The following is a 24,070-nucleotide window of genomic DNA, read 5'->3' on the forward strand; positions in this document are numbered from 1 at the left end:
AGAGTGTGAATCTAGCCTAGGGCCTTTGTTAAAAAGATAGAGGGCACTGAGAGCTTTGTTTTAATCTGAAAAAGTTTGGATTTGGAGCAAGTTGATCTTCGAGTCTTCATCTCCTTTTTGGCTTAAACTTCGAGGTAGGGATATCCTACTCCTCTCTATGGATTTTGTCTTTAAATTTTGGTATTTTGAGATGTTGGGCTTGGCTTGGTAATTTTGTGAAAGTTTGGGGCTTTTGTGCAATTTTACAAAAGTTGGGGTTTTATTCATAATAAACCTAGATGCATGTTTGGCATAGAGAAATGGAATAAATGTTGAATCGTTGATGAAAATGGGACCTAAGGGTTGAAATGGTAATTATGGATAACGACCTAATTACATTGTTTAATTAATTGGGATAATTAATTGTGAGAAATGAGGAAATGAAATGTTGATTGAATATCCATTGTGCATTTATTTTCTGTTTAGAAATAACTGCTTTGGGCTATCGGTGGAGGATAGTCGTGATTGTTGTAGACAATGCATTATGATTAGGCAAACTGAAACTAATCAATGAAATATGTCATGGAACTTGACGGTTGATAGAATACATTAACTGTATGTATTGGGTGATTGTATATAGAACCAATGTGTTTATATACGTTATGTGTAGAGGAGGAGATAGGGGATGTACTCCGCGGTTTAGGGGAAGATAGGGGATGTACCTCTAAACCGGATAGTGTTGGGAGAAGATAGGGGATGAACTCCGTAGATACAGCTCTTATGCTTGTCTAGAGAACTGAAGATAGAGCTTATATGCTTATCTTGGTACAGTGTGGATACAGCTTATATGCTTATCTGTGAATGTGAGACATTGTTGTTATACATATCTGTTGAGAATGTGGATATAGCTTATATGCTTATCTGTGAATGTGAGATATTGTTGTTATACATATCTGTTGAGAATGTGGATATAGCTCATATGCTTATCTGAATGTGGGATATAATTTTTATACATATCTATGGAAATGATGATAGAGCTAGCATGCTTATCTGTTGAAAAAGGGAAAATGAAAGGTAACTTAGACTCATAAGTTGTATGACATAAATGTGTAATTTATGTGAATGTATCTGTGTTAGCCATCTATCAATTGCTAATCTTTTAGTCATTGTTCATGGTTGGTTTAGTATATTTCTACTGGGCTGTGGCTCACCCTATATGGGAATATCATTTTCAGGTGCGGGTAGCATGCCACCTCCAAGGACATAGCTGGGAGGCTAGAGGCGGACATACTTTTGTCGCTTAACTTTTGATGTATTACATGTAACTTCTAGCCAAGGGCTTAATGAGTAAACGAGTTAGTACTCTTTTGTTGTAACCAAGTGTTAACTTGGAAAGCTGTAAGCCCGTAGGGCATTTTGTTTTGATGTTAACATGTAATACTTATGTAATGGAACTTTGATGAATAAAAGAATGTGGTTAGTTTATATGTAAATGCATGTCTTATCTGATGGGTTTAATGTTGTTATTTTGAGGGCGTTACATTTTCATTTTGTATCCTTTACTTTTTATTCCTATTTTTATCTTTTTATGAAAGGTTGAGGTTGGTAATAAGAAATCTGGTGAAAAATAGACTATTCCTCCTTTTGAATTCAAGACTAATTCATAGCTGCCTAAAATACTTTGTCCTACATCATTAAACTTATCATCATAAAGACATGCAAAAACTTTATTTCCTAATTTTTTTCTAGTTAAAGCCTTAACTCGTACCACAATTAATCCTAAGTGAGTCATTTTGAGATGTTCTTTTACTGCATATTTATAGCTTTCTCTATCTATTAAGTTTAGCTCTATTTTTTCGTCTTCACGGGTTACACTAATCATTTGTTCACCGTAGTGTTTAAATAGATATTGTTTTTTATGAACCTTACCTAGCTTATTGTGGGGATATATTTTCTGAGTACCAACACGTGGCAAGGTGACGTCGACGTGTCAGCCGAGGTGCCACGTGTCCTGGTCGTGACACCGAGGTAATCTCGGAAAGGCCGAGGTTATCTCCGAAGATATCAAAATCCGAGATAAGTGGATAAGGGACAAGAGTCCTAGAATGAAAAGGGAACTCAACCTGGATGAGGGACAAGAGTTCTAGAATGAGAGAAGACTTTAGTTTGTATTAAGATAAGACTCTTAGAGAGTTTATCCTAATCTTACTGGGAGTCCAAGATTAGCAGTAATCCTGAGTCCATAGAAGTTAGGCTTCTATTGGGACTAGGTTTATGTTGGCTATAAAAGAGAGGCACCCCCATGGGTCTAAGGTATGCTTTTTAGGCTCAAGCTTGTGAGTTGAGTAATTGATTATCTTTGAGAGATATACTGACTTGATCGTCGAAGTGCCCCCGGGTGGACGAACCACCGCGGGATTCTTATATTTCTGTTGCAGGTCAGTCAGGTGCCATCTATTCTGCCAGTGCTCTCTAGCTGAATTACTAAGTTAGCAGTGTGGTCGAAAAATTTCCCACACAATTTGGCGCTGTCTGTGGGAAAGAAAGAAGAATAGATGGCCAATGACGGACATAAGGATCAGACTGGAGACAACGCTCCTGCTGGGAATGGGAGATCTATCAACCTCGACGTTGAAGGGGACAATAGCAACACAGAAACTCGTGACCAGAGTCACGGAGTGAAAGACGCCGGCCAGGAAGGTGACGCACCAAAGACAACAGATCAAAACGGATACTACAACGAAGATGACCTCCAGGTATGGAAGGATAGATACCTACGGAGGAACGAAGACCCTTCCAGAAGGGATGCAAAGACATGGGGCATGAGCGCTCCCAAGGAGATAACATTCAAGTATAGAAGAACTCATCCTGAGTGAGCAGATCCCGGATTCCAGATCCTGGATCCCGGATCCGAGAAGACATGATCTCAGCCTAGACAAGTAGGCCCGAGAAGACGAGAGCTTAACCTAAGTTAGCAGATCCCGGATTCCAGATCCCGGATCCTAGAAGACATGATCTTGGCCTAGATGAGTAAGTCCGAGAAGAGAAGAGCATAACCTGAGTGAGCAGATCCAAGATTCTAGCAGACAAGATCTCGGCACTTAAGTTCAAAAAGAGAAGAGCTCAGTGAGCAAATCTCAGATCCCAGAAGATAAAAAAGAAAACACACAAGGTTGGACTGCAGTTAGCTAGGTTGAAGACCTTTTATAAGGTTCGCAAAGGAGTATGTGGAAGCTATGCTGGGGGCAGAGAGAAGAAGAATATGTTTACCACTTGTTGAAATTTGTAGCAATTTGCAAGTTGGTTAAACCGATATGATGTTTACCACTTGTTAAAATTTGTAGCAATTTACAAGTTGGTTAAACCGAGATGATATTTACCACTTGTTAAAATTTGTAGCAATTTACAAGTTGGTTAAACCGAGATGATGTTTACCACTTGTTGAAATTTGTATCAATTTACAGGTTGGTTAAACCGATATGATGTTTACCACTTGTTGAAATTTGTAGCAATTTACAAGTTGGTTAAACCGAGATGATGTTTACCACTTGGTGTTGAAATTTGTAGCAATTTACAAGTTGGTTAAACCGATATGATGTTTACCACTTGTTGAAATTTGTAGCAATTTACAAGTTGGTTAAACCGATATGATGTTTACCACTTGTTGAAATTCTGTGTGAATTTACAAGTTGAAGTTAAACCGATGTGATATTTAACACTTGTTGAAATTTTGTGTAAATTTACAAGTTGAAGTTAAACCGAGATGATATTTAACACTTGTTGAAATTCTGTGTGAATTTACAAGTTGAAGTTAAACCGAGGTCATGTTTAACACTTGTTGAAATTCTGTGTGAATTTACAAGTTGAAGTTAAACCGATGTGATATTTAACACTTGTTGAAATTCTGTGTGAATTTACAAGTTGAAGTTAAACCGAGATGATGTTTAACACTTGTTGAAATTCTGTGTGAATTTACAAGTTGAAGTTAAACCGATGTGATATTTAAACACTTGTTGAAATTCTGTATGAATTTACAAGTTGAAGTTAAACCGAGGTCATGTTTAACACTTGTAGAAATTTTGTGTGAATTTACAAGTTGAAGTTAAACCGATGTGATATTTAACACTTGTTGAAATTCTGTGTGAATTTACAAGTTGAAGTTAAACCGAGATGGTTTAAACACTTGCTGAAATTCTGTGTGAATTTACAAGTTGAAGTTAAACCGAGGTCATGTTTAACACTTGTTGAAATTCTGTGTGAATTTACAAGTTGAAGTTAAACCGATGTAATGTTTAACACTTGTTGAAATTCTGTGTGAATTTACAAGTTGAAGTTAAACCGAGGTCGTATCGGAAGAAGATTAGTTTCAACACTTGTTGAAATTCTGTGTGAATTTACAAGTTATAATTAAACCGAGGTTATGATAAAGGAAGATGGTTTAACACTTGTTGAAATTTTGAGAAGAATTTACAAGCTGAAGTTAAGCCGAGGTTATGATAAAGGATGATGGTTAAACACTTGTTGAAATTTTTGAGAAAAATTTACAAGTTAAAGTCAAGTTCAAGCAATATCTGCGTACTTGCCGAGACTACCAGGTTGTCAAAACTTGAAATATGGAAAACTGAAGTCTTGATAAAAGACATTGAGAAAGTGACAAGTCCTAAGCAACACTTGTGAAAATATTTGTTACAATATTTTCAAGTGTTAGGACAAGACCGAGATGAGCAAGATTAGAAGTTGTGACAGAGGTATTTTACCCGAAGAGATTGCACAGTCAAGGTGTACTTTGAAGACATGCAAATTATTCTAAGTATAGAATCATACAAGAGCAGAAAAAAGAAGACATACATTCAAAGAAGAAATCAGAGAAATGCATTTAAAGAAGAAAGAATGCACTTCGGCCTGAATATTGAAAAATAAATTATTCATACTACAAAAATGGCACGTCGGCTAGATTAAAAGCATACAAAGACGGACAAAGTACAAGGTACAAGGTACAAGGAGTAAAAGAAGGAAACAAAACTACTCGGCATCAATGGCAGGATATAGAAGACAGTTGGGAAGACTTCTCAGCAGCCTTCTCGGCCTCGAGCTCAGCATCGATCTCCCGAAGAGTTTGATCAAGGCTCTTCTCAGCGATTGACACCTCAGAGTTTGAAGGCAAGGATTGAAAGCAAGAATCTGGAAAAAGACACAGAAAACAGAAACAAGAATGTAATTCGTAATCAAGAATGGTGATGAAGCTATCAGGAAATCAAGACAAAAAGATTGCACAAGTGTGTCAAGCCAAGAACAGTGGCAGAAATCAACAGATGTGTGAACAGTGTGTATTCAAGAAGATGATTTGGAAACAACGGGTAAAATATGAATGGTGATTAACAATGAAGCAGAGCTTCTTGGAAAGCAACAAGAAATAAAACCAGGAGGAACAATGGCTTACCAGAAAGAGGGAAACCGAAATGAGAATTGCTGAAGTTTGACGACAATGACAGAATAACGTAAGCTTCACCGGAGGAGAGGAACGAAGACAGTTGCAGAAGCTTGAAAGCTTGAAACAATAATGGATTTAAGCAAAAGAGCTAGAAAGAGAAAAAGCCAGAGGATTGAATGAAAAAAGAGAAAAATAGTCAAGAAGACGACAAAGTTCAAGAATAAAACCAAGTGCACAGGCACTAAGTAAGTATGTGAAGAACAAGAAAGTAATGACCCAGACACGATGCTAGCAATAGAAAGTGGATATGACAAGAACAGTGCCAGGCATTCAAACAATTCAAAACTTGAAGACAGACGAAAATAGAAGGCAACAGATGGCAAGTAAACAGATTCAGAAGAGTTATGAAAGATTGAGCTTAATAGCAAGTAAAGAGTTTATGAACCTAAAAAGTGAAATGAACGCCGATATGAAAATCGCCGGAGTCAAATAGATGACTGGAAATCGGGAACTCACCAGAGAGTATGAGTGGAGCAGTTGCAAAGCTCTTGGAGTTTATGAATTAATGGAACCAGAACCTCGGCTAGGAGGTGTGATTTCAAGCAGCTTGAAAAGCATGAAACTTGATTCTTGACACCAGTGGACAGTAAAGTCTAGGGAACTTTAAGGTCGGTAAGTTTGATCTCGGACAGAGGGGCACAGATGAACGAACAGTGTAGGTTCCATCACCTCAGAATGCCGAAGTAATAGAACCTAGGGGACAGTTGTGGGGATATATTTTCTGAGTACCAACACGTGGCAAGGTGACGCTGATGTGTCAGCCGAAGTGCTACGTGTCCTGGTCGTGACGCCGAGGTGATCTCGGCAAGGCCGAGGTTATCTCTGAAGATATCGGAATCCGAGATAAGTGGATAAGGGACAAGAGTCCTAGAATGAAAAGGGAACTCAACCTGGATGAGGGACAAGAGTTCTAGAATGAGAGAAGACTTCAGTTTGTATTAAGATAAGACTCTTAGAGAGTTTATCCTAATCTTACTGGGAGTCCAAGATTAGCAGTAATCCTGAGTCCATAGAAGTTAGGCTTCTATTGGGACTAGGTTTATGTTGGCTATAAAAGAGAGGTACCCCCATGGGTCTAAGGTATGCTTTTTAGGCTCAAGCTTGTGAGTTGAATAATTGATTATCTTTGAGAGATATACTGACTTGATCGTCGAAGTGCCCCCGGGTGGACGAACCACCGCGGGATTCTTATATTTCTGTTGCAGGTCAGTCAGGTGCTATCTATTCTGCCAGTGCTCTCCAGTTGAATTACTGAGTTGGCAGTGTGGTCGGAAAATTTCCCACACACTTATATACATATTTAGCAGGAATTAATTCTAGTTTTTCTTTTTAAAATTTTTCTATTTGTTGTTCTATATCTATAAATTCTTCCATTTTAATATCTTCATCTTCATTACGCTTTTTGCTACTACTTCCTTTTACTAGCTGTTTAAACAATTTTATTTTCTGTAAGTTCTACAGGCAGGTTTCTTTGGTAATTTGAACTTTTCAAAATATCTAGCTATATCTTCTTCGTTTATTTGAGATTGAGGTTTGTTTGTTGGTCCTTCTACTCCTTTTCCTTTTTGAAGTATTAATCTTTCTAAAGAAGCTAAACGATTTTCTAAACTGTGTAATTGTTCTGATAATTCTTCAAAATTTTCACACAATCTGATTAGAAATAAAATTTCTATATTATTTTATCTTACTGATTTTTTATCTGACTGATTTATTCCTTGATAGCTACTGATTCCTTCTGGGTTATTATGGAAGTCTTCTGCTTGTTTTAAGATAATCTGGTAGTCCCTATTAGCTTTTTTATCACTAGTCATAAACTAAGATCTTATTAGTTGTTCTAAAATTTCTAATTTTTGTTTTAAATTATCTTGAATTTGGTTGATTTGTTCTATTTGTTTAGCTATTTGATTTATCTGGCTATGGATTTGTTCAATTAGTTGTTTAAATTCTAACTCTATTTGTTTTGAGCTGCTAGTATTTATAGTTGAAATTAGAGTTTCTATTTCTAGCTTAGTGGAAATTTTTTCTAAATTTAAATCTATTCATTTTTGTAAAATTAAACTACACTAGTCTTGGATATAATCTAATTTTTTATCTTGATCTTTAGTTATACTACGAGTATTACGAGAATGATCTATAGATGAAATAAAAATATTACTAATTTTAACTACATTTTTTTAATATTTTTTACAAAATTAATATGATAATCTATGATACTATTTAGTTGAGAATTATGTTCACTATGGAGCTGGTGTGAAAAAGTACCTTCAAAATTACAACGAAATTTATTTTTATCTATGCTAAGACGATGATTATGATTGCTGAGTTCTAAATCTAAATATTCTACTCTTTTCATACACAAAATTAAATCCTACTTTAAAATTATTAAAAGCTACTATAATTTGAAATTTATAACTAAATTGTCACAAAAAAAAAAAATACTCTATTTCCATAGGCAAAATGAATAAACTAACTTAAACTGTCATAAAACCGAACACTGCTCTGATACCAATTTTTTGGGGGGTGATGAGTTAGTGGTCTACCACTATTTTGAAATTGGGCTGAGAATTATTTAATTAATTCTACAGTTATGCTAATAAGTCTTCAAGCTGTTGTATAGCTAGTTGCAAAGCTTCTTGTTTTACCATTACCTGTCTGTTTAGCTGAGAAATTTTCGAACTACAATTTTCTAGAGATCTACCAGAAGCTAATGATAATAGAAATTGATATTTTAATTTTTGATCTTCTAATTCTTGTATAAGCTCAGTACTGGTTCTAATTTTAATCCTAAGTTCTTCTTCTAAAGGCATACAATTTTGATTTTTTAAATTCTTTTATGAACAATATTTCCTTAATATTTCTACTCGGGCTGCTCTCCTTGTATTCTAAAATTCTTTTTTTTGGCAAAACTATTTTTAGGCAATGTTTGTTTTCATTACATGTACTCTCACCTTGAAGCTAAGTCTCGTTCAACGTAGTATATTTTTATTTTCTATTCCTTACCTTTCCCCTTCTGCCTACAATTTGCTCTCAAACGCCTAACCACGGCTCACACGAGCTCTTCAGCTAAGGTCACTCAGTAATATAATAGAAAACAGCAGATACTACGAAGGTGTAAAGCATGTAATATTAATGAGCAAACAAGCATTCCATAAACTTAGTTTTTCCAAAAAGAAAATAAATTTTTAGAATAGAAGAGTTACCCTTTTGAAATATTTAAGGAAAAAGAGAGACTACTCACACTTTATATTAATAAATAGTATACTTACAAAGATTATATTACAGACTTTGAAATTCTAAAAGACATGGAACACTTAGAATTTTTGAGAGGAGTCGGAAATTTTTACAACGTGGAGTGAAAGGAAATTTTTCATTCTGCTTCTTTTGTTTGCATGAATGCTAATTTATACACATGGTTGATAGATACATACAAATCTATATGTCAAAAGCTTGGACTCAAAAGTCTAAAAGACTACTCAAGCCTAGGCCATAGATGTTACTAAAATTTCTATGCCATAAATGCATAGACTTTGACTCAAATTACTATTCTAGATATGGATAACTGAATTTTATCAATAAAAGATTAGGATAATGATATCGGGTACTGCTTTGGGCCCCATCGCATATCATTTAATTCTCATTTTTTGATAAAATTTTGACACTATAATTTATTACAAAACACGTGTAAGAATTTTCACAACTTTTCTTTAATGGAGTAGGGTGGGGGTCATCTGTTCTATTAAAGTAGTGAGTGAAGGAAAAACCTTACTACTGACAGACGCAAATAATTACAGACACAAATATTTACAAAATCTTTTGTCATTTCCTGATGTGCATTTCTCTAAAGAGAGGCCTTTTCTTCTACGAATTTTGTTTTCTTCTTCTAAGGTACCAATTATTGATGTAGACCCGCAGAGTAAATCTCCAAGGTGGATCTACAAAGGGTCAAAGGAAAATTTTTGGGTCTAGAAATTAAGGGCTGGTTAGGATACTTCCAAAATTTCAAACTATTACAATAGTCTAATTATGGTGCGCACAATTTTTTTTTTTTTTTTCTCACCCGCATCACCGATGGCTGGTTCATTTCCCCCATTGATTATCTTGGTCATCTTCTATTAGTGGTGACTCATTAGAGCATCTCCAACGGTTAAGCTAATATTTCACCAAATCTGAGTTAAAAAATGACCATTTCCTGAATTTGATACTTCACACTCCAATGCTTCAGCTTCATCAAATATCAGTCAGGACAACCGGATGGTCGACCTGATGGTCGACCGGACCGGTCGACCGGGTAGAGGAAAATTTTTTTTTTTTTAAAAAACCTTTCTGAACCAACAACTGAACTGTTTGAACCGACCAAGTGAACTGACGGATGTGAACCGGTAGGGGGCGACCGGTTGGTTGACCGGCCGGTCAACCGGCCGGTCGACCGGTAATCTTTAATTTTTTTTTTCTTTTTTGATTTCCCTCTGTTTTTGTTCCTAATTATTTTGCAATTTCTTTTTCCCTCCATTGGTTTACCAAAATCTCATATAAACACATTATTATTTATATGCCAGACAAGGATCATATCTTACACAACTACACAAGGATCATATCTTAAACAAAAGCAGAGGGTAATGGATACTTTGAAATCCATAATATTTAGTTCATTTTCATCCTCTTCTTCTTCTTCTTCCTCCTCTGATGAGGAGTCTGATGATGAATATATGATTACACTTTTAGCAGCTTATGAGCAGAATACCAGTAGTATGGTTCAGATTCTTAAGTCAAGTGATAGCTCAAAGAAAATCGGGGGTTCTATTGTAGGTCACAAGTATATACGCAGAGATAGAAGGCAAGGTCATGACAGATTGTTTGCAGATTATTTTGCTGTAAATCCAGTGTATTTACTTACAATATTTCGGAGACGTTTTCGAATGCGTCGTCCTTTGTATTTGCGAATTTTGAATGCAATCGAAGCACAGAATCCATATTTTATTCAAAAACAAGATGCAGCTCGTGTACTTGGATTATCTGCCCTACAAAAAATGACTTCAGCGATGAGAATATTATCATACGGTGTTGCAGCAGATGCAGTTGATGATTACATACGTATTGGGGAAAGCACTGTCATTCAAAGTTTGCAACAATTTTGTTACTCAGTCATTGAAATCTTTGGAGTAGAATATCTGAGATCTCCGACACCAACTGACATTGCTAGGTTACTTGCTATTGGCGAGGTTCGGGGGTTTCCGGGTATGTTGGGAAGTTTAGATTGCATGCATTGGGAGTGGAAAAATTGTCCAAAAGCATGGCAAGGTCAATACGTAGGCCATCAAAAAAAGCCAACCATCATTCTTGACGCAGTAGCTTCTTATGACTTATGGATTTGGCATGCATTTTTTGGAATGCCTAGGTCACACAATGACTTGAATGTATTAGACCGGTCACCTTTGTTTTCTGATCTTGCCCAAGGTAAGGCTCCCTCTGTCCACTATACTGTTAATGGACATAGTTACGATATGGGTTATTACCTTGCTGATGGTATATACTCGCAATGGGCAACACTGGTTCAAACAATTTCTTCTCCCCAAGGAGCAAAGAGACAACATTTTGCAATGATGCAAGAGTCTGCCAGGAAAGATGTCGAGCGGGCATTCGGAGTCCTCCAATCTCGATTCGCAATTATAGGTGGTGCTGTACGTTTTTGGGATCCAAAAATGCTTGCCAACATAATGAAGACTTGCATTATATTACACAATATGATTGTTGAAGATGAGAGGGAGGAGCACCTTGATTTTGATTATGAAATGTCATCTACCAACACACCAGTGCAACTTTCCTCTACTCCTACCAATGACTTTGAATCATTTTTGTCTCGTCATTTAGGTATTAGGGATAAAAATGCATATCATGCCCTCCGTAATGATTTAATAGAACATATGTGGCATCTTCGCGGTGAAAACTAGATTCACCACAGATATATTTTGTAATTTTGTTTAGTAAAGAAATAGAAGGTTGTCTTGTTTGTAATCTTCATTATGATGTACTATATTAACCAAGTAACGCAGAAGTTATGTGATTAGATGTGCTATTGTGGTGATCCAATCTTCAATATTCATAATTGTTCTCTGTTCAATTTATAACAATCATCAAAATAATTTATTTCAGTATGACTGCTAAGTTTTGGAGTTCTATAATTCTGTTTTGGAGTTGCAAGTTTGGTTCACTATTGATTCCCCAATAAGTGTAGGAACACAAATATGAAATATAAAAATGACATATATGTTTTACATGAAATGAGTATTATATGTGGATCTCATATCATGTACATCACATTTCATATGAGACATATCTGTCTCGTGTTTTGTATTTATATTCCTACCATTACTCATTGATTCCCTTCCATCCTTAAACAGTGAATCACACATTTCCTAAGAATCTTCAATCTTTTATCAAATTAAAATTGGATGACAAATTTAGTAAAAATCACCTCCAATCTACATCAAACTTTTACATTTGTTTCATCAAATCAAGGCAAAAAAAAAGCTTCTTACCAAATTCGTGATTCTCAAACTTTTGGGAATAGGTTTGGAATTTTTAAAAATAGTTGATGATTAAGGGTTTGGCATTTTTAAGAAGTGAGGATTGGAGCATTCAATTTTTTCATCAAATGAAGCATTCAATTAAGTAAGGGTGCATTCTAATAATTTTTTTTGTAAGGAATTTATCTTCAATATTTATAATTGTACATTATGTGTGCATTTCAGTATGTATATGCAATGTATTTGTATGTATATTTATTTTCAATAATGTATTTGTATGTATTTGTGTATTTATTTTCAATAATATATTTATCTTCAATAATGTATTTGTATGTATATTTATTTTCAATTCAATGCATTTGCATTATTCAATGCATACATTATTGTGGCATCAATTATTTGTGCCATCCGTAAATGAGTTTGATGTTGATGCATTCAACCTACTTTTCTCTGCCACATTCAACATTGACCCTACACACATTGAACTACATGATATGAAATCATTTATTCAACCACCTACCATTCAGAAGCTATCAATTCAACCACCTACCATCCTCTATATCATCTGAACATTGCCATCACCATCATTTTCAAGTGTGAATCTCCATCATCACGAAAGCAGCATCAGTAGGAACACTCTACATTTTCAAGTGTGAATCTCCATCATCAGGAAAGCAGCATCAGTAGGAACAGAGGAACAAGGCAGATCTTGAAAACAAGGCAGATCAAGATTTTGCATGCCACTCAATTCTTCAACTGGTTTCAGTGTGCATGCCACTCAATTCTTGAAAACAAGGCAGATCATCAACCACAGAACAAACAGGCAGCATTAATAACAAGGCAGATCATCAACCACAGAACAAACAGGCAGCATTATTGAGCAAGGTGAGTCACCGGGCAACCGGTTGGTCAACCGGCCCTTGCAATTTTTTTTTTTTTTTGGTTCCAGTGTGCATGCCACTCAATTCTTCAACTGGTTTCTTCAACTGGTTTATAGAAGACAGGAATTACTTTCATGTTTTCTAAATTTATGTTGTTTAAGTTTCACTTGATGTTACTTTCTTGTTTTCAAAATAGATGTAATTTATTAAAACCTTTCATGTTTGAAAATGAATGTTTTTTACTACAGATCAAGATTTGAGTGGCATGAAAATGAAAATGAATGTTTTCAAGATTTTAAATTTATGTTGTTTAAGTTTCATGTTTTAAATGACATTAGTTTATTAAAAACTCAACTACAGATCAAGATTTTGCTTTTCATGTCTTCAAAATTAATGTAGTTCATTTCAACCTCAACCACAGAACAGAACAAGAGTTGAGTTTAATGTTTTTTAAATGACATTAGTTTATTAAAACCTCAACTACAGATCAACATTTTGATTTTCATGTCTTCAAAATTAATGTAGTTCATTTCAACCTCAACCACAGAACAAGAGTTGAGTTTAATGTTTTTTAAATGACATTAGTTTATTAAAACCTCAACTACAGATCAACATTTTGATTTTTTCTTCATGTTACTTTAATGTTTTTAAAATGAAAATAGTTTATTAAAACCTGCACTACAGAACAATATTTTGATTTGTACTTGATGTTACATTCATTTGATATGTACTGAATAGAGAGTCTGCATGCTTTTATACTACATTACTATGTTCTTAAATTTTCAGTGGCCATGCTTCATTAAAAATACATGTCTACATTTTAATTCTAAGTTCATGTTTTCAGTGAGCATTTTAAAAGACAGTGTTTATGTTAATTACTTCATTACAGCACATTTTTATTAAAATTCAACAGATATTTACATCATGCCTAGAACTAAAAGAGTGAGAACAGAAGCTGGTGAAAGTTCTAACCCTCACCGACGCGAACAACAGCAGCCTCAAAATCAGTCATATCCTACAGATGAATTTCTCAGTGAAAGTCATGAACTAGCCTTTCAAAATTTCTCAAGCCGACCTATTGTAACAGGGAGGAGGGTCAATCTGCCACCTCAATATGATGCACTACTAGTTAGTAAACTTGAATCAATGGGATGGCTAAATTTAATTAATTTACCCCAAAAGGTATATCCACGGCTAGTATCCCTTTTTTATGTTCACCTAAGAGTTACTCACAAAGAAGATGGAAATTTTACTCTTATCTCATATGTCAAAGGAAAGGGTGTACAGTTTGATGTTCTTACTTTGGCACGTATTATTGGAGTTGAGGTAGGTGAAGAAAATACCTATTTTCAGACTGAGGTTGAGTTAGTTAATATTGTCGGTAATGGTTCTGATGTATATACTACTATATGTCAGAACAGATTTACTGGAACTAGTCTACAAGCAAGACATTTAAAATCTTATCTTCGCATCCTCCACCGGTGGATTGTAGAAAATGTCACTCCGAAAAAAGGACATCATGATGCGGTCCCATATTTTAATGCCTATTTGTTATACTGTTTTGAGGTTGGGCAGAAGTTAGATGTGGCTTACATAATTATGAAAGAAATGGTGCTGGCAAATCAAGAAATGGGCCGGTCATTACTGTTTGGGGCGCTCTTGACAAAAATTTTCAAATATTTTAAGATTCATCTTGCAAATGAAATGGAGATCAAAATCCGTTCACCCATTACGCTATATACTGTGAATCGTGCTGGTGCAGCCGCCAATTTAATGGGAAATGATAATGCTGCAGAAGATTCAGAGGATGAAGTCCCACCAGATGATGGTCGACAAGATCCTCCTGTCAATGTGATGCCATCAACTGAACCACCTCAATATTGGACTGATTTTTTGGCCATAGAAGAACAACGTTATAATCAACGCGTTGAATGGGAACATCAAATGGCTAATCAGGTCAATTCGTTGGGTACTCAGTTTGAGACATTTGCCACTGCACAGAACTCATTAATTGAACAATTTGGTGAGTTTCGTTTGGACATTGGAAGACGTCATGACATGGCAAACAATCGCATTGATAGAATTGAGCATCGTGTAAATGACATATACCATCACTACTTCCCTCCTCCACCACAACCAGATAATGACTGCTGATCGGTGTGCCACAATGTTAATCCATTGTTTTGTCTTGTATTATTTTCACAACCTTTTGTTAGGTAAATTTCTTTTATGAATGTACTGATTTTGTAATATTATGTGATATAAAATGAACTTGCTTGGGTATTACTTTAGCACCATCTTTTCGACCTTCACTCATACCATAATCTGTAATATGTTATTAATGTTTCTGATTACTTAAATTTGTATGAAAGTTTTTGAAAGGTGTAATGGTAACCAAAGAAAAGAATAAAGGATGTATTTATATGTAAGTAGTTATCTGTAATACTGTATGTACATGTACAACATATTCTTATTTGAGAAATCAAACAGAGGAGATTCATTGAGATGAAGATAAGACGCAGATTGAATGAAGGGTGAAATTATAAAACCTTGGAATTATAATCATCTATAACAATATGAAGATGTAGCCCATTGGACTTGATTGCGTAACAGAAGAACAACACCCATGAAGAAGAAAAAAAAATATATGAGCCCCTTATCTGACATATCCATGAAGAAGAATTAGATTCATGATAAGTACTTAGCAATTGGTGTGTTTTGTTTTTACCAATCAATATGGTATCCAAAGAAGCAGTAGAGAATAGATCACAACCATCTCAAGAAACAAAAACTGAGCACAAATTAATTAATTTCTCATTTTACATATATAGAAAATGCAAGTGAGACATTTCATATAATTGTACACAGTTTTTCCTTTTCCTTTTCCAATAGATGACACCAATAGATGAAACCAATAAATACAGAACCTTTCAAGGTAACCTATTAGTTGTTCGAAATAAAATCTGTCGTTGAAGATCTTCGTAGTACGTCCTTTGCATTGGATTTAAATTTGTCATGTCCATTGACATTATTTTATGATCTTCATTTCGTTGTTCTCTTTCATTCATCATAGATAGGAGTTTTAGTTGTTCCTCCCTATCTTCGGCCCTTCTTCGACGGTCTGCAGCTTTCTGGTTACGGTCGATCGCCTTTTGTTCATCTCGCTCAATAGTTCTAGCAGAAATAGTTGATAACACTTCAACCATTTTGGATTGGTTGGCAGCCATTTCATCAAATCTACTATCGCGGGTTGTTTGATTCTTCAACTTCTCTTTCGCTGCTTTAGTACCAATTGGTCGTGTTGATGGATTAGATGGTTCTTCGTGCAGAACATTATTCTGGTTGGATTGAAATGCATCAGATTCTCCAGTTGGTGGATTAGAACATGGATAAGCATGTTGCGTACTCTTTTTGGATTGTGTTCGAAATTCATCCCACTTACAACTTCGGCGCAAAATATCCCAACATGTATCAAATGTGAAGTGTTTTTTCTGTATTACATGATACATCCGCTTTGCTTCAGCGACCTACAAGAAAAAATTACAACAATTTTAATAACAAATACATGTTTACAGAAGAAATTTGATATTTAATAACACAAATAAATGTTACCATGTCTGCCTCAGTTGTTCCACTTTGTTGCCTCAGTTGAATTTGTTCAAGAAAACCACAGAATTTATTAATTGCCATTTGCATGGCAGACCAACGGTGAGACAAAGAAATACAGTTTCGATTTGATTCACCACTCAATTGTGAATTAAAATTAACAAGTACTCGTTCCCAAAATATAACCATAGTCTGACTATTACCAGTAATGGGATCTTGAGAGACTGCTAACCAAGATCTACATAAAGTTTCATCTTCTATAATTGTAAATGCTTTACCACGAGAAACACGAGAAGTTTCTGAAATGAAATGATTATCACTGCTCTGCGTGTTCTGTTCTCGCGAAGTTTTCGACATAAAATTAATATCAGTGTTGTGCTGAAACATTTGTGATTCTTCAAACATTTGGAAATCTTCCATAACTTCAAAAAAATACAATACATACAATATGTAAAATAGTAAAAAATATTAGAATGATATACAATATAAATTAAAGTTTCAGTGGAGAAATATCACAGAAGAAACAAAATTCACAACATACAATATAATGCTCTTCTCAAAATAAAAGACTCTGTCATCTTGATATACAAAACTGATATATTTTATAGCACACATTATCAACGGTAAATTTTAAAAAAACTCTGTTCATGCAACGGTAAATTTATTAAAACGGCTACTTTTTAAAAGATGTATATGAGCGGCAAATTATCAAAAGACTCTGTCCATTCAACGGTAAATTTACTAAAACCACTAATTTTAAAATATTTATATAAAAGATAACAATTTGAATTATATTTTCAATGAAATTAAAATTTATATCACCCTTCAAATTATTTCAAATTATTCCAAGTCCACAATTCTACCTGTTAAAACCAAACCTGTCAAACCAAACCTGTTCAAACCAAACCTGTAGGATGCGTAGACCGGGCGACCGGATGGTCAACCAGCCGGTCAACCAGCCGGTTGACCGGTTCACCTACACAGCCCAGGCCACGGCCCAGTTCAAACCCATCAGTTCAGCCAGTTCAAACCCCTCACAGTCCAAACCCGTCGCCTAATCTCATGAACCGGTTGACCGGTTGGTCAACCGGCCGGGCAATCGGCCGGGCAACCGATGTATCTCCTTCAACGGTCAGTAACAGTGATTTGGTAAAATGCAGAACTTGTTTTCAGTTTGATACTTTTTTTGCTGATTTCTCATTTTGATATTCATTTGATGCAACGGTTGGAGCATGAAAAAGTACATTTTTCATCAAAATTTAAATCTGATATCAATTTTGGTTCAGCGTTGGAGATGGTCTTAGAGACGCAATACTGATATTTATATTTATAATAACGAGAGTATTATATTTATTTTGCGTTTGGTTTGGAAGACAAAATCGGAGTCGGTTGATGATTGAAAAAATAAATAAAAATCTGAGTCGGTGTATTATTTTATTAAAATTCAAATGAAAGCATTGTGTTGTGGCCATGGCGAGTACGGAAGCTTCACGGACGTGCTCAAATTGAAATCAAATGTATCCAGTAGGTCTATTTGATCAACGTAATTAAACTAAACTCATCTTCTGAGATCATGACACCATTATTTTGAATCTCTCTTTCTCTCTCTATATATATATATATACGTGTGCCTTATATGTATTTGATAAATTGTTTGAAAGTCCTATGTAGTGTTTTTCTTTGTTCAAGGCAGAGTCAGTTTACAAAGCATGTCTTTGGCTAGCACTAGCTGTGGGAAATTGGAGTTGTTGAAGAGCTTGGTGATTACACCACCAGAGAGAACTTCAAAGGCCTATCAGAAGAGAAATTTGATGTAGTATTCGATATAGTTGGTAGGTAAGATTCTGAATCTTATTTGTTATTTACTAAAATCCAAATTTATTTACAGTGATTGTTGTTTGTTGCATTCTGAGTGTACATATCTGCATATTGTATAGTTTGTATTCAGAATAATAATAATAATCCTAAGAAAATTAGCAAGCATACTCAAGTTTTCATCCTTAAGGACTTTGGAGCTGTTCTTGGTCAGCATAGCAGGTTTCTTCTTCACTTCCATCCAACAGAAAGTTCATCTTTCTGTTTTGCAGATTCATGTTATATGAACAAAACTTTTGTACAAAATTCTCATTCTCATACAGAATGATGTGCGGGTTTGTTGTCCTTTCAATTCAAACTAAAACACTTGCTATTGTGGCTCATAATTCCAAAAATACTAGTGCCACATCTGTCCTAGAGAAATTGAAGCCTTTATTGGAGAGTAAGAAGGTGAAGCCGGTAATCGATCCTAAAGGTTCATATCCATTTGCCTAGGATGTTGAAGCATTCTCTTATCCCAAAACTGGTAGAGCTAGTACTGGAGAAGTGATCGGATATCGGTTTCCGTTAGATGAGCTCATATTGTGAATTACTAGTAACTTAGTAAGTATTTGGTTGTTCATTAATGGCAACTTCTTTGACAGATTGAGATTGTAGATGATGTGTGTCAGTTGAGAGGTTTTACTTTACATGTTTAAATTTGTTTCCTGTTATCTAATTTTCTCTGTTAGATTTCTTCTAGTTTTAGTTTAAAATGTATCTAAATTTAGAAAAAAAAAAAAAAATTGTAATATTAAAAAATTCATACACTTTCCCAACCAAGTAGGACTTTTTTTTATATATATGTATATATTTTTTCCCCTTCCTTGTTGAGTTGGTAAAAATTCATATAACTGGATCTTTGGAAAACAAATGGATATATTTTAAGGAGGAAAGGAGTGTTGTATACATTTTTATGTGATCGAAGACATGTTGAATGAAACTAGCATGAGACAATTGTGAGTATAAAAGTGATGAAAGACTCGATGATGTGGTGGATTTTATATGCTGAAGGAGACTAAACTTGATCTCTAATGAACAATTTGGTAAATAAATAAGTGAATCTTAAAGCATAAATATCTGATTACTGGTCATGAGGCAGTTTGATTGAGGTTTCCTCATCCAATATGCTCTATGCATTTTCTTTCTGGAGAGTGGTGAACAGCTCAGCTAAACAGGGCCAACAATATTAGATTCAAAACTATTTACCACTCCTAAACCAATATATGTCACGACTTTGACTTCTTCTTTTTTTTTTTTTTGGGTCTTTCTACAATAGGTAGGAGGGGAATAGGGGAGGCGGAAGCTTCGTCACATGGCAAGCAAGACTCGAACCCAGGCATCATACCTGGTAAGGGAGTACCTTATTCATTTGGCCAATCCCTGGTAGTAGACATGGCTTTCATGAGTTACAAATATGCAATATTGTTAGACTGGGTTACCATCAACAGATTAATACTTTGATCATTAAAAAATTACCCTAATTCAATTCCATCTTCGTTGCTGAAGTAATTAATTGCTATCTATTTTATGTTCACACAGCTGTGAAAACTTTAAGGGTCACAGAAATCCAAGGATTAAACACCATGCCAAGAATATGACAAAAAATGGAGAATGAAGCCAAAAGTTGAAACAAGCAAAGCTATACGCATAAATTTTGCTCATATACTCATCCATAAACGGCTCATAGAATGTTATTAGATACCTTCAGTAAGTGAAGGTAAATTATTCATTATAAAGTCACATACAATATCACAACAAGGTACATGGATTTTGTTTCACATAGTTAATACATAATGGAAATGAGCTACATTTCCATGTTTATTGTTTCATAATTATAGGTTTGCTCACTCGTGGAGTTTTAGACTCACTATTTTATGTCTGCCTCCTAGAACATGTTAGTCTTCTTCAATATTCAGAAACTTTCTTTAGAGTCCAAGCACCAACAATAGAAATCAGACCTTGAGATTTCCAACATTTCCTCTGGATTCATTCTCTCAAGTTCGCTTTGCCTCCATTGTGCAAAATTGTTACGGTTCTGTGGGTCAGTAGCAAGTGGGTAGTCCTCCAGTTTATGAACTTGGGACCTCATTCTCATGTAAAGCCTCATTGTAGCTACACAGTCATCATAAGGATCTTGTATACCAGTTTGAATGTCATACCTGTAAAACAGAATTTTCGTTACTACTTGAAAGACTTATATTAATAATTTTTTGACTGTAGGATCATAAGTGCATGAAGGGTAATTACCCGAGGTATGCTTTTGTTAGGTACTTCAGAGAGTTGCTGAGTTTGCTTGTTTTCATCAGTGGAGGATATTTCGCTGTGTCCCTGTAGAAAAAAAAGAAAAGAAAAAATCGTTGAATTTTAATTTAAGTCTTGAACATGGGGCTGTAGCAATGAGTTTATATCTTTACAGTCCAATTCTTTCAATTGTATAGAATACGAAGTGATGCCAAATAGCTATTAAAAAACTGGACTGCTGATGGCTGGAAATCTTGGATGTCAGGACTCACAAGCTTCCTTACTCAGCTTACCTGATCATTATTGCTGGGTACTCCACTTCTAAGCATTTAAGATCGTGATCCAAGCCATGACCTATGAGAATTGTTGCTTTTCCACCTCTAGATCGGATTTTCCATAATGGTTCACCATTGCATAAAAAATCTTGGATCTTCCTTGATGCTTGCCTCAGTGGTATTGCATCTCTTAAGAATTCTGGTCGTACGCCTGTTGTCTCATACCTAAGTAAAATTAACCCTTGATTAGAGTATGGTATTTAGTAAGCAGCAGTTACTTGGGAATCTCAATATAAACTCATTAGTACCTATAGTTCGTGACAGGAAGATGAGGCTTGACATAGGTGTGAAAGATGATGTTCTCATATTCATCAATTAGGGAAACCCTTGCACAAAGATCTAAGGTGCCATCACTGCCACCACCAACCATTTTGCAAGCAAGTGCAGCAACCTTTGTTCTACTGTTGTCAATCTTCAAGTCATCATAGATGCCTAAGTTAGCCATGCGATAAAGTAGGCCCTGAAAAAATCAAAATAGGTTGTGTGTTTTAGAATCACTATGGAAAATGAAAAAGAAGGAAAAAAAAAGGGGGCATTTTGTGCTTCAATTGCAAGTATGAGGATTTTTACAGGGCTTGGACGTGAGAGTTGGCATGTCTCTCGGTGGACCCTAAGAGCATTTCGGCTGCTAAGGGTGGTTAAGCAAAGGTCGCATCCTCGTTCTTTGAATATCCTTTCACATTCTGCCTTTGGCAATGGCCCTGAAGAAGCAAATGAGTAACATTGTAATCAAGATCAATTTTATGAAGAAAAATATCAGCAGAGCTCTGGTTGTGAATTAAAAGTTTACCTATGAGATGCTCCCTCAGAGATTCAAATGATCGGCAATGTTTCTTGCAAATTCCACATGTGGGTTCATGAACTGAGTGATAAGATGTCCTCATGTGTTCCACTAGATGCTCCATTTTGTTGAACTGTCTATAGCATGCTGCGCACTTGTTCCTGGTTACAGAAGTCATTATTGAAACTTACATTTAGCAGTAGTTGTTTAGCATTGTAAAAAATGTTAATAGAAAACCAGGCCTAAAATCATTATATCTGAAGTGAATATGTATCAAATAGGCCCGTGTACATATCTGTGTGTATCAAAGGAGGAGAGTGGATATGTACCGAAGAGTGTCTGAAGACTCCATTCCGTTGTCCACTAAAGTAGCTAGTGAATCAGAGCCCTACTTGAGAGATAAGAAGACTTGGAGGAGTTGAAGAAGAAGGTGAGGATATGAAGGTATTTATATTAGTAGGAGAGGGCCAAAAAAATAAAAATCTTCAACTTGAGCTCAATAAATTATTCCTTAAGGCCAATCAAGTTACCTGACCTTTGGAGTATCTAGGATACGTTGGCCTTGATGTATCATCCTAACGCAAAACATTCGTGGTAATCCAAATCGTTGGGCCCCCAGGTTTCGACTAGAATATTTATCTTTCTACCATGCCCTCTCTCTCTCAACTTTGGCTTAATAGTTGCTGCTTAGGCGATTCCTGCAATGAAGCTTACATTGACATCTCTTTTGTAAGAACTAGGCTGAGTCAATGCATTTTACATGTTATATGCATTACAACTACCATTGGTGGATTTCCTTATGTTAGGGATCAAACTGTACTTAATAATAATGATTTCACCACCCATCTCTTTCTTTGTGTACTAGAACAATATAGAACCGTCCCTGGTTAATCAGCCAACAGAGATTCCTTATATATGTTGCCCCTAGACAAACCTAGGAGTTATTTACATGTCTTGATGTGGACTACTTGTTGTTTAGTAGTCATTATGGTTTAAACATTAAGTTTAGATGAATTCTGCTGGCATGCAACTTATAGAGTACATGACCAAGACTGAAAAGAAAAATATATTTGTTTCTGTTAATTAAATATTGAGGATTGATTTGTTTTCCTTTCTAGTGTAGGTTGTTTTACTTCTTGTTTCAGTGGCTGTTACTTCAGTAATTTGGACCAAATATCAACACAAAAAGGAGCCTGAAAACTTTTTGATTCAGGGAATTTAATGGGAGGAATGGGCTATATTTGAGGTGGATAAAGAAAGGTTCAAATTGTTTATGATAGAATATTTTGTTAACTCAGGGTTTCAAAGGCTAGACTACTCCATCGGGTACACACAATCATCCTCAAATCACGCGTGTCGGTAACCTTTGCATACTTTTGGCAAAAGTAAATGAGACTCTGCACCTTATCAAGAAGCTTGATGGCAGGTTGTTATCTCTTTCTTTTTTATTTGGATTAAGCATTATCTTGTCATTTTTAGTCACTGCATGCATGTATTATTCCTGTGTACAAGATTAACTCTCGACACACATCACACAACACAAGAGAGAGAGAGAGAGAGAGAGAGAGAGAGAGGTTTGACTTTTAAAATATGGACTATCTTTTGACCAGGGGAGGGGGTCCAGCAGATTCTTGCTTTGAAGATTCTCAATTGCCAATGCTAAAGTTTTTTTGGGTGAATGCCAATGCAAAAGTTAGTGTAGTAATTGGAGAATATTTCACAGTGATTCGTTTTGGTCCACCGTATTTCACAGTGACTGCTAATTGCACCTACATGATGCTTTTCCATCACTCTCTACTCTCGAATGTCAAACCAAAAGCCTTGGGAATGTGCTTTCCACGGGATGACAAACCTCCACAACCACAAGGTACTCTTCCTGATTATTTAGAGCCATGATCCTAAAGTGTGGTTGACACAGGGTACGTTTTCTATTCGGTTAGGTTGGGTATGATAATCTTCTGAAAATTTGACAAAAATTAATAAAAAATAAAATTACATATTGCTGATGTTTTAGGGAAACATTGCGGATACTTGAAAACTATTGAAGAGAAACTTCAAGAAACTATCAATAAATTCCTATGGAAAACTACTTCAAAACTTAATGGACTTTTTATGATTTTGTTTTGAAATATTTATGACAAATATAAAAATGTCTTATCAATTTTTTTGTGCATATTTGCATTCAAGAAAGATTTATATTACTAAATTCATTGGTTCATGTTCAATTTAACTACCAGTTGTTATAGAAATCTAGAACATTTAATATCCTTTTACTTCATATTTTAAATGAACCATAATTAATTTTGTTAGTTGTTTTTTAGTTGTGTAAAAATAGAACCTTTTGTTTTGTTTTGTTTGTTTTATTTTTTTTTCAA

General features: G+C 35.2%; 2 protein-coding genes and 1 long non-coding RNA gene across 3 annotated transcripts; 2 read left to right on the forward strand and 1 right to left on the reverse strand.

Annotated features, from left to right (window-relative positions):
* Positions 1-12,441: 12,441 nt before the first annotated feature.
* On the forward strand, positions 12,442-15,172 carry LOC145790737 (uncharacterized). Its single transcript, XM_082869326.1, has 2 exons — positions 12,442-12,879; positions 13,789-15,172. The coding sequence occupies exon 2, from the start codon at positions 13,800-13,802 to the stop codon at positions 15,027-15,029; it is 1,230 nt and encodes a 409-aa protein (XP_082725452.1). The 5' UTR covers positions 12,442-12,879; positions 13,789-13,799; the 3' UTR covers positions 15,030-15,172.
* A 2,775-nt stretch (positions 15,173-17,947) lies between these two features.
* LOC114290730 (uncharacterized) lies at positions 17,948-23,714 on the forward strand. The gene is made up of 3 exons (XR_014366650.1): positions 17,948-18,317; positions 22,819-23,121; positions 23,306-23,714. It is a non-coding gene; the product is annotated as an uncharacterized LOC114290730 (long non-coding RNA).
* LOC114290728 (RNA exonuclease 4) lies at positions 20,028-22,103 on the reverse strand. The gene is made up of 7 exons (XM_028234692.2): positions 22,025-22,103; positions 21,705-21,856; positions 21,485-21,615; positions 21,163-21,374; positions 20,873-21,079; positions 20,586-20,666; positions 20,028-20,497 (listed from the first exon to the last, which is right to left on the reverse strand). Exons 1-7 carry the CDS (start codon positions 22,045-22,047, stop codon positions 20,251-20,253), a joined length of 1,053 nt encoding a protein of 350 aa, XP_028090493.1. The 5' UTR covers positions 22,048-22,103; the 3' UTR covers positions 20,028-20,250.
* Positions 23,715-24,070: the final 356 nt, after the last annotated feature.

Source organism: Camellia sinensis, chromosome 1 (genome assembly GCF_055761805.1).
Source record: "Camellia sinensis isolate YWXY chromosome 1, ASM5576180v1, whole genome shotgun sequence".
Classification (NCBI taxonomy): Eukaryota; Viridiplantae; Streptophyta; class Magnoliopsida; order Ericales; family Theaceae; genus Camellia; species Camellia sinensis.